Here is a 17,352-nt window from a genome sequence, read left to right on the forward strand (position 1 = left end):
CGGTGCACGTGACAAGCAATCAGCATCACTGTTCTTGTGACCGGACTTGTATACGACCGTTATATCGTATTCCTGCAGCCGTCGACTCCATCTTGCCAGCCGTCCAGATGGGTCTTTGAGATTCGCCAGCCAGCACAACGAATGATGGTCGCTGATAGCTCGGAATGGTCGGCCATATAAGTATGGTCTAAACTTGCTGATGGCCCATATCACCGCGAGGCATCGTTTTTCTGTCGCTGACTAGTTCACCTCAGCCTTCGAACGTGTTCGACTGGCATACGCAATGACTCGTTCCTCTCCGTTTTGCCACTGAATGAGGACAGCACCCAGGCCTAAATTGCTTGCGTCTGTGTGAATATCAGTCTCGGCTTCCTCATCGAAATGAGCAAGAACTGGGTGGTTCTGAAGACGCTTTCGGAGCTCATTGAAAGCATTCTCCTGCTCATTCAACCAGACGAAAGGCACGTCTTCCTTTGTTAGCCGCGTTAGTGGTTCGGTGATCCTTGAAAAATTTTTGACAAAGCGTCTGTAGTAGGCGCAAAGTCCTAAGAATCGCCTAAGAGCCTTTTTGTCGGTTGGTTTTGGAAATTTCTTCACTGCCGCAGTCTTCTCAGGGTCCGGGCGAATGCCTTTTGAACTGACGACATGGCCGAGGAAAAGAAGCTCGCGAAAGCCGAAATGACATTTCTGCGGTTTTATCGTCAGACCTGCTGATCTAATAGCGTCCATCACAGCCCGCAGTCGTTCTACATGCTGCTCGAAGGTGGTAGAAAAAACCACGACATCGTCAAGATAAACGAGACAGGTTTGCCATTTCAGACCGGTGAGCACAGTGTCCATCATGCGCTGAAATGTGGCAGGTGCGGAACAAAGGCCGAATGGGAGCACTTTGAACTCGTGCAGTCCATCTGGCGTCACAAACGCCGTCTTTTCACGATCACGTTCGTCCACTTTATCTGCCAGTAGCCGCTTTTGAGGTCCAGGGAGGAAAAGAATTTGGCATCTCGTAGTCTATCTAGAGTGTCATCGATTCTTGGAAGTGGGTACACCTCCCGCTTTGTGACGGCGTTCAGCTTTCGGTAATCAATGCAGAAGTGCAAGGTTTGGTCCTTTTTCTTTACCAGTACCACAGGCGACGCCCACGGACTTGCCGACGGCTGAATTACGTAGTCTTCAAGCATTTCCTTAACTTGACTTCCGATGGCTTCCCTCTCTTTTGGTGACACTCGGTAGGGATGCTGGCAAATAGGCCTCACTGATTCGTCAACAATTATCCGATGTTTAGCAATAGATGTCCGCCGAACTTTGGATGACATTGAAAAACATTCTGCGAATTCTCTTACGAGGTTCTCTATTTGCTCCTTCTGTATGGGCGATAGGCCTGGTTCGATGTCGATGGCTGCAAGGACAGAATCCACATCTTGGAAATTCGATGGTGAAGACTGGAATGCTGAGATCTGTAACTTGGACGAAGTTATTAAGGCTGGCGATAACGGTTCCCTTTGCGACATGTTGCACCTTATTTCCAAAATTAGTAAGGAAAACATTGGCACATCCGCCACGCAGCTGAACAAGGCCTCTTGCCATGCAGATCCGGTTTTCGAGTAGCAGACTGGTGTTGCTGTCTGCAATTCCTTCGTAGTCGCTGAACGCGTCGCGTCTGACTGTGACGGCTACGCTGGATCTCGGAGGAAGCATCACGTCGTCATCGGCAATGTAAAGGGCGTCGAATTTTTCTTCAGTGTTGAATGCTGCGACAGCGTGCTTGGTTGAGAAGGAAACACATGATTCCCGCAAGTTGATTATAGCGCCATTATCCTGCAAGAAGTCCATGCCAATAATCGTCTCTTGAGCACTCGGAAAGCACGATAAAGCTGGCGACGTACGTGAAGCCTCGTATTCCTATTCTAGCCGTACACTTGCCCATCGGGTCAATGAGGTGTCCTCCTGCTGTGCGAACTTGTGGCCCTTTCCAAGGAGTCAGCACTTTCTTCAGTTTCCTGTCGAGCTCACTACTTATTACCGAGTAATCCGCACCTGTATCCACTAACGCGTTCACTTCGTAACCGTCAACAAACGCACGTAAATCGGAAGCAACGTCACTCTTATGGCACTGGTTTCTGAGTCCCTCGTCGTCGCTCGGCATCATCGATGGAGGTTCTCTTTTCGCGTCAGCAGCGGCCTTACCTCCCGAGGCCGCTGACTCTAGTTTTCCCGACGCGGGCTCTGTGAACGGCGTCTTGGGGAGCTTGAAGATGGGCGGGGACTCGGTGACCGATGCCTCTACGGCGCTGTTGATCGAGGTTGGTGTTGCTGGTAGGCGTATAGGGAGCTTTGGCGAGTAGACAGGTACTCTTCGATTTCAAATGGACGCTCGCCATTTCGAGGGCAAGGTGCGTTCACCGGAAAACCACGAAGCCCTGCCTGGCGATAGTGGCACATTCTGTACAGGTGGCCAGCCTCACCGCAGTGGTAGCAGAGAGGTATTTGGTCAGGAGTGCGCCATACATCGGTCTTCCTAAATCTTCTTTCGGGTGGCGGCTGCGTATTTCGAGGCATCGAGCTATTCATAGAGGAAGTGGCTGCGACGTCAGCACGTCCGGGAGTTTGCCGCAGCACATTGGCATACGAGACACTCGGCTGGCGCAGTGATGGCGCTTGGGGCTGCGCACTCAGCTGTGGTTCCCGGACCGCCTGTCTGACCTCTTCGTGAACCACGTCTGCTAGCGAAGAGGGCGTTGGAGCGTTGTGGTCAAGCCGTAGCCTCTGAAGCTCTTCTCGCACTACAGATCGCATGATCTCCCGTATGACCTCCATGCTGTTTCCTATGGCGGCTGGAACTGAGCCTACAGAGGTGATGTTCATTTCCCGGTTGTACATCCTTGATCGCTGTTGCAACGTGCTTTCCATTGTCGTCGCCTCAGAACGAAACTCAGCGACGGACGCGGCGGGCTCCAAACCAACCCTGGGAACAGTTCCTGTTTTACACCTCGCATTAAATGGCGTAGTTTCTTGTCTTCGCTTATGTTCGGATCAGCTCGGCGAAATAGGCGGGACATGTCTTCTACATACATGGCCACGCTTTCGTTGTTCCGCTGGTTTCTTGCCTGCAGGGCAGTTTCGGCCCTCTCCCTGCGGTCGGTACTCGGGTAAGTCGCAAGCAACTCCCGCCGGAAAGCATCCCACGAGACAAATGTCGCTTCGTGGTTTTCAAACCACGTTCGTGCGCTGTCCTATAACGCGAAGTAAACGTTTCGTAGCTTGCGCTCTCCGTTCCATCCATTGAACTCAGCGATGCGCTCAAAGCGTTCCAGCCAGTCCTCTGCGTCTTCAAATGTGTCGCCATGGAAAGGCTCTGGCGTCATTGGCGAGTTCACCACGATGTGAGTTGGCGTGATTTGAGTTGCCATCTCGGTAGCGCTTCCGTTAGCTGCTGATGCTCCGATTGAATCCGGCAAAGGTGAAAACTCGGGGGGCTCACCACGTAGGCGACGGCTGCTGCGTTGGTGAACAGGAGTCAATTCGATGGGTCCAAGTCACCGTGAGTCCGGGCTCCTTTCTCTGACTCGAGGAGGGCTTGAAATCATACCCCGGCACCTCCACCAGAAATGTAACGCACAGTCGTGTGACACTACTTTGATAACTTTACGTTGGGCGAACTTGTGCCCGACAAACAGCTAAGCGAGAGCCTCGCTAAAACGTCCACAGTCTCTTTCGCCGCAGTCCCGCACTTCTTCTTCTTCCCTCGTGTCCCGCGCTCATAGCACGCTGCTCCGATTGCGCGTGCCTTGCGAGCCCGTGTTGCCCACTTCACTGCCGCTATCTTTCGCAGGTAGCAGTAAACAGCTGGACGGACGCAGGAAGCGGCTGGCGCGTGTAATTTGAAATCATTTTGTTTCAATATATATATATATATATATATATAATGTGTGTGTGTGTGTGTGTGTAAATGACAACGAAGGAGGTTAACCGAGGGGCCCGATTTTTATAAGTCATATCATGAGAAGCCAACAAACACTGACACCAAGGACGACACAGGGGAAATTACTTGTGCTTAATAAATAAATGACTTGTGCTTCATAACTTGGTGTCAGTGTTTGTTGGCTTCTCATAATGTGACTTATATATGTGTGTGTGTGTGTGTGTGTGTGTGCGTGCGTGTGTGTGTGTGTGTGTGTGTGTAAGACATTCCTGCGGGCACGTTCAAGAAATTTCAAATATTGCCTGTGTCAGATGGCACAATTTTAGTCCGTTACCTGGTCTACTCGCGTAGCCGGGTATTACTTGCACAAAAAATTGGCATTCATAGTAATCTAATTACCACAAGTTTTCAAATAAATTTCGAACTAATTAACATATGGCACATATTGCAATTAACAAATGTTAGCCCGTGAGACTGCAAGACATATCCACTTGAAGAAAGAATTGTGCGGATGGCACCATTTACGCGATATGCGCCGTCAAACTTGCGGCAAAAATGCACTGTAGTTCATTATGCAAAAAAGAGGTGAGGCGTGCAGACAGGACACAAGATTAGAGAAGTGGACAACACGGGGGGACAACACGTGTTGTCCAGTTCTCTACTCTTGTGTCCTGTCTGCCCGCCTCACCTCTTTTTTGCAGAATGAATCCTTACCAAGTAGCTCAGCTTTCTGTCATTCTACACTGTAGTTCCACTTACTTTCTTAACAAAACGGCCTTTTACGCGCTGAAGCACAAATGTAACTGCAAAGCCAATGCACTTATCCGCAAGGTTAGGGAATTACATCTCGAAACTGATGTCATCCTGAGAACTCGTTCCAAGTGGATCCGCCTTGCGAACTCCCCGGCTATGATTGTAAATTGCGTTATATGACTTATAAACGTGCTACGCAAGATGCACAAGAAAAAGAGAAAAGAGGACAGGATAGAGCCCAGAATACCAACTTTTTTTTCAAGATACGACGGAAAGCCGTTATATAGGCAACCTAATCGCATGCATTCAGTGTCCAGCGCATATGAGAGTCTGCCTTAAAGGTATACAAAGAATGGAGCCCTAAGGCGAAGGAAAGGAACAAGAAGTCAGTGTAAGTTATCATGTACGTCCACAATATCTCCCGCGATGTGAAGAAAGTGGCTAGCAGGTGCGGCGTGAACGTGGTGCTTTCAGCGCCTTGCCAGTTAGGGCAGATTTTCTCCCTGATGTCCAAACATTAAAAAATGTGAGTACACGAAGCGACATTTTTCATGAATTGTGCATGCGCTGTTGTTTACGGTATTTCTTTATCTTGTGGGTGTGTGCACGTTGGGCAAACAAGGCGCTGCGTCAATGATGACATGCGAGAGCGCCGTCTGGCTGCAAGGAGTAACGATGGTTGCCATTTAGATGTCCATTGCGAGAGTTACGGCTGCGCACCGCATTTACACCAAATCGGGGTCATGGCAAAAGCACCCTATGAGACGGAAAGGGAAATTATTGAAGCTTTCTTCATCAGGCAACAGAGGGACAAGTGGGCAGGCAAGCCTTCGATTTTACACTCAGACAGGAAGGTCGCTTTTTTCGATACCCACATATCAGTTTTATTCTTTGTCATTACTTTGGTGATGTAGTTTTCACCAATATCTACTCTACTGTTACTAGTGTCACTTATTGTTGACTTTGCATATGCTTTTCGTGAAGTGGTTTTGTTTGTTTCCTTCTTTTCGTTTTTACTGTGTACTCGGTTGTCCTTCTTCTTTTGGTTTATTTCGGTTTTGCTGTTGATCTCTTTTAAAATTGCCTTGAGGATGAAGTATTTCCTGCTGTATTAAAAATTATTTTCGCCAGTGAAAGATAGTGTGCAGAGCTTGTGTTGATAGTGGCAATTTCATTGTCCAGGTTTTACACATCCGGGTGGCGCATGTTATTAGAATGCCTATACAAAGGCTTTCTGTACTGTCCACATTTTTTTTCTTGTGCAACTTTCGCAGAATCTTTATAATTCAAGTATGAACCAACTAGCCCGCAAGAGAGTATTATTGCAATATGTGCCTAAGGTAATTAGGTTAATACTTAGTGAATTTCTGCTCATTATTCGATTATCCATTTAAATATATATATATATATATATATATATATATATATATATATATATATATATATATATATATATATATATATATATATATATATATATATATATATATATATATGTATTGTCACGTGGTCGTGACGTCAAAGAACACAGTAGCAATACTGTGAAAGGCAAACTAGCTTTTATTGGGCGAACCTATGCCCACAAAACAGGCTGCACTTAAAGCACAACGAGAGCGGCGAACACAGTCGGCGATCGCAGAAAATCTGATCAGCGGGTCAAGCGCGTCGGCTTTTATAGATCAGTCGTCGAATGTTCCAGATTAACCGATGGGACCCGCGTGTCTTCCACAAAGTTCTACACTATTCACGTCGCGCATACATGCAATCAGATTACAGAAGTTGCGGTGAAAGACAGTGGACGGAACCATTGATAACATTCCAAAAACTTCTTTTAGATGCAGGCGCGTCCTGCGCTGCGCGATAACATTTTTTAGGCGGCCAAACGAGGTCGTCCGATAAAGATAAGTACACGTGTCATTACCTTCCTCTTAAAAAGCATCGACCCGATGCTGCAAACCAACGAAAGTAATAAAAAAAAGCACTCTTAGCAAAGAAAACAACAAAATAAGGAAGTTCGTCAGCGTCCATAAAAGGGTTTAAGGCGCACCACGTGGACCACTTCAGATCGTGCGCGGCGCCGTTGTGAATGCGAAATACCGTCTCGCACGACCTCATAGTCCAGTGCGCCAATACGTCGGATGACCTTGTAGGGTCCGAAATAGCGTCGCAGTAGTTTCTCACTGAGTCCTCGTCGGCGTATCGGGGTCCATACCCAAACACGGTCGCCGGGCTGGTACTCGACGAAGCGTCGTCGGAGATTTTAGTGTCGGCTGTCGGTCCTCTGCTGGTTCTTGATCCGCAAGCGGGCGAGCTGTCCGGCTTCTTCGGCGCGTTGGAGATAGGTAGCGACGTCAAGGTTCTCCTCGTCAGTGACGTGCGGCAGCATGGCGTCGAGCTTCGTCGTCGGGTTCCTGCCGTAGACCAGCTTGAACGGCGTGATCTGTGTTGTTTCTTGCACCGCCGTGTTGTAAGCGAATGTTACGTACGGCAGGACGGCATCCCATGTCTTGTGTTCGACGTCGACGTACATCGCTAGCATGTCGGCGAGGGTCTTATTCAGCCGCTCCGTAAGACCATTCCATTCTTCTGCGGGTGGTAGGCTGTTGTCCTTCTGTGCCTTGTCTGACTGTATTTCAGAATGGCTTGGGTGAGCTCCGCTGTAAAGGCCGTTCCTCTGTCGGTGGTGAGGACTTCTGGCGCGCCATGTCGCAGCAGGATGTTTTCGACAAAGAATTTCGCCACTTCGGCTGCGCTACCTTTCGGCAGTGCTTTAGTTACAGCGAAGCGGGTGAGGTAGTCCGTCGCCACGACGATCCACTTATTTCAGGAAGTTGATGTCGGAAACGGTCCCAACAAGTCCATCCCGATCTGTTGAAAAGGTCGGTAAGGAGGCTTGATCGGCTGTAGTAATCCCGCTGGCCTTGTGGTGGTGCCTTTCGTCGCTGACAGTCTCGGCATAACTTGACGTAAAGGGCGACATGAAGTCCGGTCATGAATGGTAATTCTTGCCATGCAGATTCCACTCGGCGTGATGAGGTGTCCTCCAGCGGTCCGAATTTGAGGGCCTTCCCATGCGGTCTTAACTTTCTTCAGCTGGGTGGCGATGTGTCCACTCATTACGGAGTAATCAGCCCCTGTGTCCACTAAGGCGGTAAGTGAGTGGCCGTCGAGAAGCACGTCGAGGTCGGTGGTTCTTTGTCTGGCGTTGCAGTTAGGTCTTGGCGTCGGATCACGGCTGCGTCGCGTTGACCTGTGGTTCGTACGTGGCGTCGTCAGGTGGTCTTTCGTCAGCGTGTTCTTTCCTGCCAGACTTCGTCGGGACGGCGGTGTGTCGTCGTTATGTCGTCGAGATAGTCTTTTCGGCGTCTTCGTCGGCGGCGGAGGATCTTCGTCAGTTCGACGAACAGCAACCGCACCTCCATCGGTTGCTGCTTTTAGTTTTCCGGATATGGGCTGACGGACCGGCCCCGGGCTGGGCCAGTGTATGGTCGGCGCTGCGGCGACAGGTAGCGGCCTGGTGACGGCGAACGGGACGGTCGCCGAGGACTCCACTGAGTAGCGGCGAGGTAGTCGGCGATGTCACGAGGGCGTTCACCTTCCCTCGGGCGCTGTGCATTGACGGCGAAGCCTCGCAAACCCAGGTCGCGGTATGGGCATCGGCGGTACACATGGCCGGTTTCGCCGCAGTGGTAGCAGAGCGGGCGGTGGTCAGGAGCGCGCCAAACGTCTGTCTTCCTCGGGTAGCTGCGCTGGGCGACGGGTGGGCGACCTGGCGGCAACGGCGGCGGCGGTCGACGGCGGTCGACGGAATTGCGGCGTTACAGGGCCCTGGCGCGGTCGTGGAGGGGGACCTTGACGGCGGGCGACGGCGGCGTAGGTCATCGCTTCTGGCTGGGGCTGCGATGATTGTGGTTGTACCTCGGGAACTTCGAACGATCTCTGGACTTCTTCTTTGACAATTTCGGCAATTGAGGCCCCTTGAGTTTGCGATGAAGGGAAGATCCTTTGAAGCTCCTCTCGTACGACTGCCCTGATGGTCTCGCGCAGGTCGTCGGTGGCCAGTGACTGAACTTCGGCGTAGTTTGTCAAGTTCATGCGGCGGTTGAATTGCCGGTTCCGCATTTCGAGTGTCTTCTCAATGCTGGTGGCCTCGCGAAGGAACTCTTCTACGGTCTTCGGTGGGCTTCGTATCATTGCACCGTAAAGTTCCTCCTTTACACCACGCATCAGTAGGCGCACTTTCTTCTCCTCGGACATTTCTGGGTCGGTGTGGCGGAAAAGACGGCTCATTTCCTCAGTGAAGATAGCGATGGTCTCATTCGGCAGCTGCGCTCTGGTCTCCAGTAGAGCTTGGGCTCTCTCTTTTCGCACGACGCTTGTAAATGTTTGCAGGAAGCTGCTTCGGAAGAGGTCCCACGTCGTCGAGGTGGCTTCTCGATTCTCGAACCACGTCCTGGCGGCGTCCTCCAATGCGAAATAGACATGTCGTAGCTTGTCGTCGCTTGCCCAGCTGTTAAACGTAGCGACCCTCTAATACGTTTCCAGCCAGCTTTCCGGGTCCCCAAATGTGGAACTGCGGAACGTCGGTGGTTCCCAGGGCTGCTGCAGCACGATGGGGGACGCTGGGGCTGCCATTGGGGTTGCCTTGGTCACAATCTTCTTGGTCTTCTCCGGTAGAAGTCCGTGCTCCGGGGGCAGCTGTTGATGACGGCGGCTTGCTCAATGGTCCGAGACTACGCTGGTGTTCTCTTTGTGGTCCGGGATTGGATCACGGCTTGTCGGCTGTTCAGTAGTTCTATCACGGCTGTACAGTAGTTCTACTGTACAGCTAGTGCACTGTGATGCGTCCTTAAGCTCTAGTATAGTGATAATTTGGGCTAGTTGGTGCATGTAATGAACGGGTAAATAATGAGTTGTGTCATAACATTTACCCATGTATAAAGCACGTGGAATTAATGGTGGTGCATTCTAGGTCAAAAAGAAAAAGCTTTAATCGGTACATCTCGGCACTGGGCATTCTTTTTTTCCGTCTTTTTTTTTTTTTTTTTTTTGACAGTACGCACAGTACTAGCACTCTTATAGGTCCTTCATCTTCAGTCACCTTCCAGTAGTTTGCACACGTCGGTGCATGTTCGTGTTCGTTATTCTGCCGTACAAGTACGAGCGCGCTTACCGGTCTTGTTTCAAGATGAAGTGCCAAATGTTTGCGATTACATCTTACCGCGAGAATTAACTCACGAACAGTGAAGATTGTGCGTAGTCGATTTGTCTCAATGAATGGTCGGTTGTTGTCAGAGACGAGATATGTTGTAAATATTATGGGAATGAGTTAAACCAACTACATCGCAGTTCAGCAATGCCCTTTGACACTTGGGTTAATTGCTTGCCGCATTCGAAAATTTCATCCGACCGTTGTACTTGTATCTATAGGCCGCCAGTCCGCTTCGAGACCATTTGTTGCCAAATGTGAACGCAGTTACGGTCATTATACCACTCCCTGCGTTTTGGTGCGAATTTATAGTGCGCACAATTTTTGGCGTAAAGAGCGCCAATGTCATTCCCAGTGCACCAGCATCTGAGTGCCGCAAGCTTGTTTACGTATGCACGTATGCCCACGGCTCTTCGTTCACTTAAACATATATGCTTTATTATTAACTACAAAACGCTTAATTTAAGATCATTGCGGGAACACGCATATATTTGCCTATATATGATCAGCGTTACAAGGCCCATATGAGCGGCATACTGCCACCGGAATAAAAGATGCGTATATAGTATATTTATACGATCTGTTATTGCAACTTTTGGTAGAAGGCTAGCTCTCACATTTTGTACGTATCCTCATAATGCGTACAGTTTGCGTGTTCAATAAAGTATTGTTAGGTGAAACTTTGTGTGTACGAGCGCTCATTCAGACAGCTTAAATTTTCTCACAATATACGGACGTTCGCATAACAAAAATACGGAATTCTCTCTGTTTAATCCAAAACAGTGTATAGCCGTTAAATGCATTACAATTAAATTTCCCTAAAGCTTAAAACGAAGAGCACTTTCCGTATATTAACGGCAGATTTTGCCGTATTTTTGCAATATGACATACTTTCCGTATTTTTACCTGCAGTTCTCCATATAATGACAGAAATCCTCCGTATAATGACGGAAATTTTTTACATTGTACAGCCAACGCAGACATCAGCTGAAGGGCTTGCCCAGCCTGACGACCCAGCGCAGGCAATTGAGAACAATCAGGTGAGCCACGTGCATTTTTCTCTGTTTGGTCACGGCAGTGCCACCACGCGTATGCGTGCCGTATGAAAACCTGTACTTGCATTTGCTCTAAAGGCACATTAACCGGCTGTTATCCCCTTTTTCCATGGTGTTCTTGTAGGAACGCGGCAATTGCAGAGATACCATTTCTTTTTTATATATGTTTTTGTAACGACTAGTTGCTATACGTTGCTATACTAGTTGCTATACTGTAGTTGCTATACTTTATTTATACTGTTGTACTTTATCTATACTGTTATACTTTATTTATACTATACTGTTGAACTAGTTGCTATACTTTATTTTTATGACGAACTGGGACAAGTGTAGCGCCATATTATGTATGCATGTGCCGATGCCCGTGCATGGTTTTGGCCATCTACCTTTCTTAACCCTCTTGGAAGTGTTGAGGCCTTCGAAACCTGGCGGCACCGCTAAAATGTGACCATTGGACTACGCGGGCAGTAAAGGAGCAGTTGAACGAACAGATTTCGAGCTGTTTGTGACGTTCGTTTCGATGAAGTTCAGTGAAAACGTCGCCGCTGAGTTTGTTGATGTGTGTGTGTGTATATATATATATATATATATAATATAAGCGATCCGAGAGCTCCATGGGAGTGCCGTAACAGCGTTGTGATGTGCAGGAATATAATGCCATTAAACAAGACGTGGGTCACAATAGACAGATATCTGGCTTGAACGAGACAATTGTGGTGTCAGTAGTAAGCGATGTCCCCTTACCTCGAACCTACCTTCAGGCATCGAGAAACTTAGCGGTGACGTTATAATATATATATATATATATATATATATATATATATATATATATATATATATATATATATATATATATAACGCCTGATGGGCTCTAGGAATTCAAAATTCTGCCCTTTGGTTTGTGTTCCGCCCCAGCCACGTTCCAAAGACTAATGGATACTGTTCTCTCAGACCTTAAGTGGAAGACTTGCTTAGTCTACCGTCTACCTAGACGATGTCATTGTTTATTCTGCCACATTTTATGAACATCTCAGACAGCTACGGTCGGTTCTTCAAGCCATGCTGGGCTTACCTTAAAACCTGAAAAGTGCCACTTTGGCCATGAAGAACTACAGTTTTTGGGCCACGTAGTAAGTCACACAGGTGTCAGACCTGATCCCGAGCAAATTGGAGCCGTCGCAAAGTTTTCAAGGCCTACAGGCAAAAAGGCAGTCAGACGCTTCCTGAGGCTATGCGCATATTACCGGCGATTTATTGCAGGTTTTGCACGCATCGGCCTCACCGCTCACCTGCTTAACCAGAGATGTCCCGTTTGTGTGGGACGAGGAGCAGGAGGCGGCATTTAACGAGTTGCAGCACTGTCTACAAACTCCGCCTGTTCTTGCCCACTTTGACGTGGATGCGCCGACAATGATTCACACCGATGCGAGCAACGTAGGTCTTGGCGACGTCCTTGTTCAGCGGCAAGACGGCGCTGAGCGAGTCGTCGCTTACGCGAGTAGAACATTGTCACGTGCCGAGTCGAACCACTGAGAACGAATGCTTGGCTGTAGTATGGGCAGTTACCAAGTTCCGCCCGTACATATACGGCCGTCCATTTCAAGTTATAAGTGACCACCATTCTCTCTGTTGGTTGACCAACATGAAAGATCCATCTGCACGTTTGGCACGCTGGAGCCTACGGCTTCAAGAATACGACATGACAGTGGTCTATAAATCGGGAAGGCAGCACTTAGACGCTGATTGCCTTTCCAGATCGCCGATCGAGTTGTCAGGCGGAGATGATGACGAATCCGCAGGCTCTTTAGGAGTTGTTGATGCGGCCACCATCTCTCAACAACAGCAAGAAGACCAGGAGCTCGCGTCACTAATTGATTTCTTAGAAGGCCGCACCACAAACAAGCTCAGATTGTTAACAAGGCACCTATCACCATTCTGCCTGCGCAACAGTGTTTTTTTAAGGAGGAACTTCTCTTCAACAGGGAAAAGATGTCTACATTAATCGTCCGTAAACTCTGCTCAATGAAATTTTGCAGGCCTGTCACGACGAAGGTACCTCAGGTCACTTAGGCTACACAAGAACAATATCACGGATCAAAGAGAAGTATTACTGGCCACGGCTCGCAGCACAGGCGAAGCACTACGTTCGAACGTGCCTTAACTGTCAGCGACGAAAAGTGCCACCTACGAAACCTGCCGGACTATTGCATCCCGTTCCAGTGCCAGAAACACCGTTCGCACAAATTGGGATGGACCTTTTGGGCCCATTCCCAATATGTGCTGCCGGAAATAAGTGGATTATAGACGCAACAGATTACCTCACGCGATATGCTGAAACCAAGGCACTTCCTAGCAGCACAGCATCCAAGGCCGCACAGTTCTTCATCGAAAACATCGTCCTGAGGCACGGTGATCCAGCGGTCATCGTAACCGACAGAGGAACCGCGTTCACGGCTGAACTTTTGCGAACTGTACTCGCCCTCAGTGGCACGGTACACAGAAGGACGACGGCCTATCACCCGCAAAGCAATGGACTTACGGAGCGCCTCAACAAGACTCTCGCAGACATGCTGTGCATGTATGTTGGTGTGGAACACAAGAACAGGGACCAAATATTACCCTACGTAACGTTTGCTTATAATACACCTCGGCAAGAAACAACAAGAATGACGCCATTCAGTCTCCTCCACGGTCGCGAAGTGACTACAATGCTTTATGCTATGCTTCCTCATGATTCCAGCGATCCCGAGACTGACGCCGCAGATTTTACAGAGCGCGCCGAAGAAGCGAGACAGCTCGCGCGCGTTCGCATAGCTAGTCAGCAAGACCGTGATGCCCGACGTTACAATCAGCGCCATCGATGCGTCGTCTACCAGCCCGGCCAAAGAGTCTGGGTTTGGGCTCCAGTACGCCGCCGAGGCCTCGCGGAGAAACTTACGCGCCGATACTTCGGACCGTACAAGGTTCTACGACCGACGCCTTAGCGACGCCAACTATGAAGTTGTTCCTGACAGCCTATCCTGCTCGAGGCGCCGTCAGAACCTGTCTGAGACTGTGCACGTGGTGCGCATGAAACCTTATTTTTCTGAATGAAATGGACACACTCTGGTTGTCTGGACACCGAATGCTACCCGCCGAGCATCGGGACGATGCTCCTTTTGGAAGGGGCCAAATGCCACGACGCCATTTGTACTCAACCACGTTGACGATGAAGACGACCTCGTGGGTGCAAGGGAGGCACTACAGAAGAAGCCTGGACTGAGCCCTTGCCCTAATTCTCTCAATTAAATACCGCTCTCTGCTCTTGTCTCCAGTGAGCCGTGGCATTATATATATATATATTGTAACGCACAGTTGAGTGACGCTACTTTAATAACTTTACGTTGGGCGAACTTGTGCCCGACAACCAGCTAAGCGAGAGCCTCGCTAAAACGTCCACAGTCTCTTTCGCAGCAGTCCCGTACTTCTTCTTCTTCCCTCGTGTGCCGCGCTCATAGCACGCTGCTCCGATTGCGCGTGCCTTGCGAGCCCGTGTTGCCCGCTTCACTGCCGCTATCTTTCGCAGGTAGCAGTAAACAGCTGGACCGACGCAGGAAGCGGCTGGCGCGTGTTATTTGAAATCATCTTGTGTCATTGTCCCCCTTCCAAGAGTGCATCGTCCCGATGCTCATATAGAAGACGGTGGTTTCTTGACTGTCATGAACTCGCAATGTTTGTTGGCGGAAGCAGTTATTGCGTGTCGTAGTATGGTTTCATTCGGACGACATGGACGATTTCTGTTCGATGCCGCCGTCGTGATGAGGTTACTTGACCTTCTGGAGCAACTTCAATGGATTAATTCGGCGAATTATCCTATACGGGCCAAAATAACGACGAAGAAGCTTCTCGGATAGGCCGCGCATCCGTACGGGATTCCACACCCATACTTTGTCTCCAGGTGCGTACTGGACGTCTCTTCGTCGCAAGTTATATCGGTCCGCGTCAATTTGCTGCTGCTGCTGAATGCGGTGTCGCGCCAGCTGCCGTGCTTCTTCGGCTTTTTGTGTGAAGTCCCTGACAGCATTGTCATTTTCGAAGGTCTCATCTACTGGTAGCATTGCATCTAAGATTGTGGTGACGGTCCGGCCAAAAACGATTTGGAAAGGTGTCATTTGAGTCGTCTCTTGTACAACGGTATTGTACACGAACGTTGCGTACGGTAGTATCCTGTCCCATGTTCGGTGCTCCATGTCCACGTATATTGACAACATATCAGTCAGCGTTCTGTTCAGTCGTTCAGTCAGCCCATTTGTCTGCGGATAATATGGGGTGGTTTTTCGGTGACTGGTGTGCGTCAATTTCATGAAGGCCTTTGTCAAATGCGCAGTAAATATGCTTCCTCGGTCCGTGATGAGAACTTTAGGAGCGCCATGCCGTAGTACTATGTTAGTGACGTAAAATTCTGCTACTTCACTGGCCGTTCCTTTCCTTCACTGGCCGGACCCTTCACTGGCCGTTCCAGGGTCCGGGCAAATGCCTTTTGAACTGACGACATGGCCGAGGAAAAGAAGCTCGCGAAAGCCGAAATGACATTTCTGCGGTTTTATCGTCAGACCTGCTGATCTAATAGCGTCCATCACAGCCCGCAGTCGTTCTACATGCTGCTCGAAGGTGGTAGAAAAAACCATGACATCGTCAAGATAAACGAGACAGGTTTGCCATTTCAGACCGGTGAGCACAGTGTCCATCATGCGCTGAAATGTGGCAGGTGCGGAACAAAGGCCGAATGGGAGCACTTTGAACTCGTACAGTCCATCTGGCGTCACAAACGCCGTCTTTTCACGATCACGTTCGTCCACTTTATCTGCCAGTAGCCGCTTTTGAGGTCCAGGGAGGAAAAGAATTTGGCATCTCGTAGTCTATCTAGAGTGTCATCGATTCTTGGAAGTGGGTACACATCCCGCTTTGTGACGGCGTTCAGCTTTCGGTAATCAATGCAGAAGCGCAAGGTGAGTGGCAACAGTGAGCATTAACATACACGGGTCTCTTACGGTACATTCAGCCATCTACCTACAGGCGTAATGCTTGCCTTCGTCGCACGTGGTGGTCTAGTAACGAGCGGCAACCAGCAGCAGAAACAGATTGGACAGTGTGTCCCACCTGTTTGCAGCGACAGTCGCTGTTAAAGATGAGCAACTTGCAGTGCGAAGCAATCGGGTGACGCAGGCATCTGCTGCCGCAGCCTACACAGCGACATGGACTACCCATCATTTTAGCATTGACTCCTTTCCAACCCGCACGTTTCTTTTCTTTCTGAGGCTGCAAATGCATGGCTCACACTTGGTGTCCCACATTGCCTCAATATGGACAAGTCGCTTTCGTGGGCTTTTCGCTTTCATCAGCCACTTTTGCTGGCCTTTACACCCAACTTCATACACGTCCGACCATGTAAGCACTTATGGTGGTCTCCGTTCATGCCTAATCGCGGCCGAGAAAGGCCAGAGGCACAATTTGCCCATGGCTGCAGCAGGAAAGGGTGAACGGGGAGCACGAATCACGGTGTGCGTAAATTGGGAGTCTATGTCGCTGTGCAGACTGCAGGATCAAATGCTTACTACGAGAGACTGCTTCCCAGTGCAACCGACCAGGCCACAATATTCGAAAAACATAACACTGTGACCGTAACCAAGTGACATAACAGCAAAACTAAACAGCAATCAGTCACCGGATGAGGTTCAGACAATACATTATACATTGGCTACGAACCATATGGCAACAGTGAGCATTCACATACACGGGGCTCTTAGGGTACATTGAGCCGCCTACCTACAGGCGTAGTGCCTGCCTTCGTCACACGTGGTGGTCTACTAACGAGCGAGAACCAGCAGCAGAAACAGATTGGACAGAGTGTCCCACCTGTTTGCAGCGACAGTCGCTGTTAAAGATGAGCAACTTGCAGTGCAAAGCAATCGGGTGACGCAGGCATCTGCTGCCGCAGCCTACAACGCGACATGGACTACTCATCATTTCAGCATTGACTCCTTTCCAACCTGCATGTTTCTTTTCTTTCGGAGGCCGCTAATGTGTGGCTCACACTTGGTGTCCCACATTGTCTCAATATGCACAAGTCGCTTTCGTGGGCATCACCTTCATCAGCCACTTTTGCGGGCCTTTCCACCCAACTTCGTACACGTCCGACCATGTAAGCACTTATGGTGGTCTCCGTTCATGCCTAATCGCGGCCGAGAAAGGCCAGAGGCACAATTTGCCCATGGCTGCAGCAGGAAAGGGTGAACGGGGAGCACGAATCACGGTGTGCGTAAATTGGGAGTCTATGTCGCTGTGCAGACTGCAGGATCAAATGCTTACTACGAGAGGCTGCTTCCCAGTGCAACCGACCAGGCCACAATATTCGAAAAACATAACACTGCGAC

General features: G+C 49.4%; 1 protein-coding gene across 2 annotated transcripts in view; it reads left to right on the forward strand.

The window, feature by feature from the left end:
* LOC126530691 (uncharacterized) overlaps positions 1-17,352 on the forward strand; it is a 202,881-nt gene that overhangs the window by 29,510 nt on the left and 156,019 nt on the right. Inside the window, exon 3 of one of the 2 annotated variants that reach the window (XM_072287974.1) lies at positions 10,856-10,924. The exons of the other annotated variant lie outside the window; for it this stretch is intronic. Within the exon in view, the coding sequence (XP_072144075.1) occupies positions 10,856-10,924 (69 nt within the window). The remainder of the gene's footprint in view (positions 1-10,855; positions 10,925-17,352) is intronic. 2 annotated transcript variants of the gene reach the window in all.

The sequence above is a fragment of the Dermacentor andersoni genome, chromosome 4 (genome assembly GCF_023375885.2).
Source record: "Dermacentor andersoni chromosome 4, qqDerAnde1_hic_scaffold, whole genome shotgun sequence".
NCBI classification, from domain to species: domain Eukaryota; kingdom Metazoa; phylum Arthropoda; class Arachnida; order Ixodida; family Ixodidae; genus Dermacentor; species Dermacentor andersoni.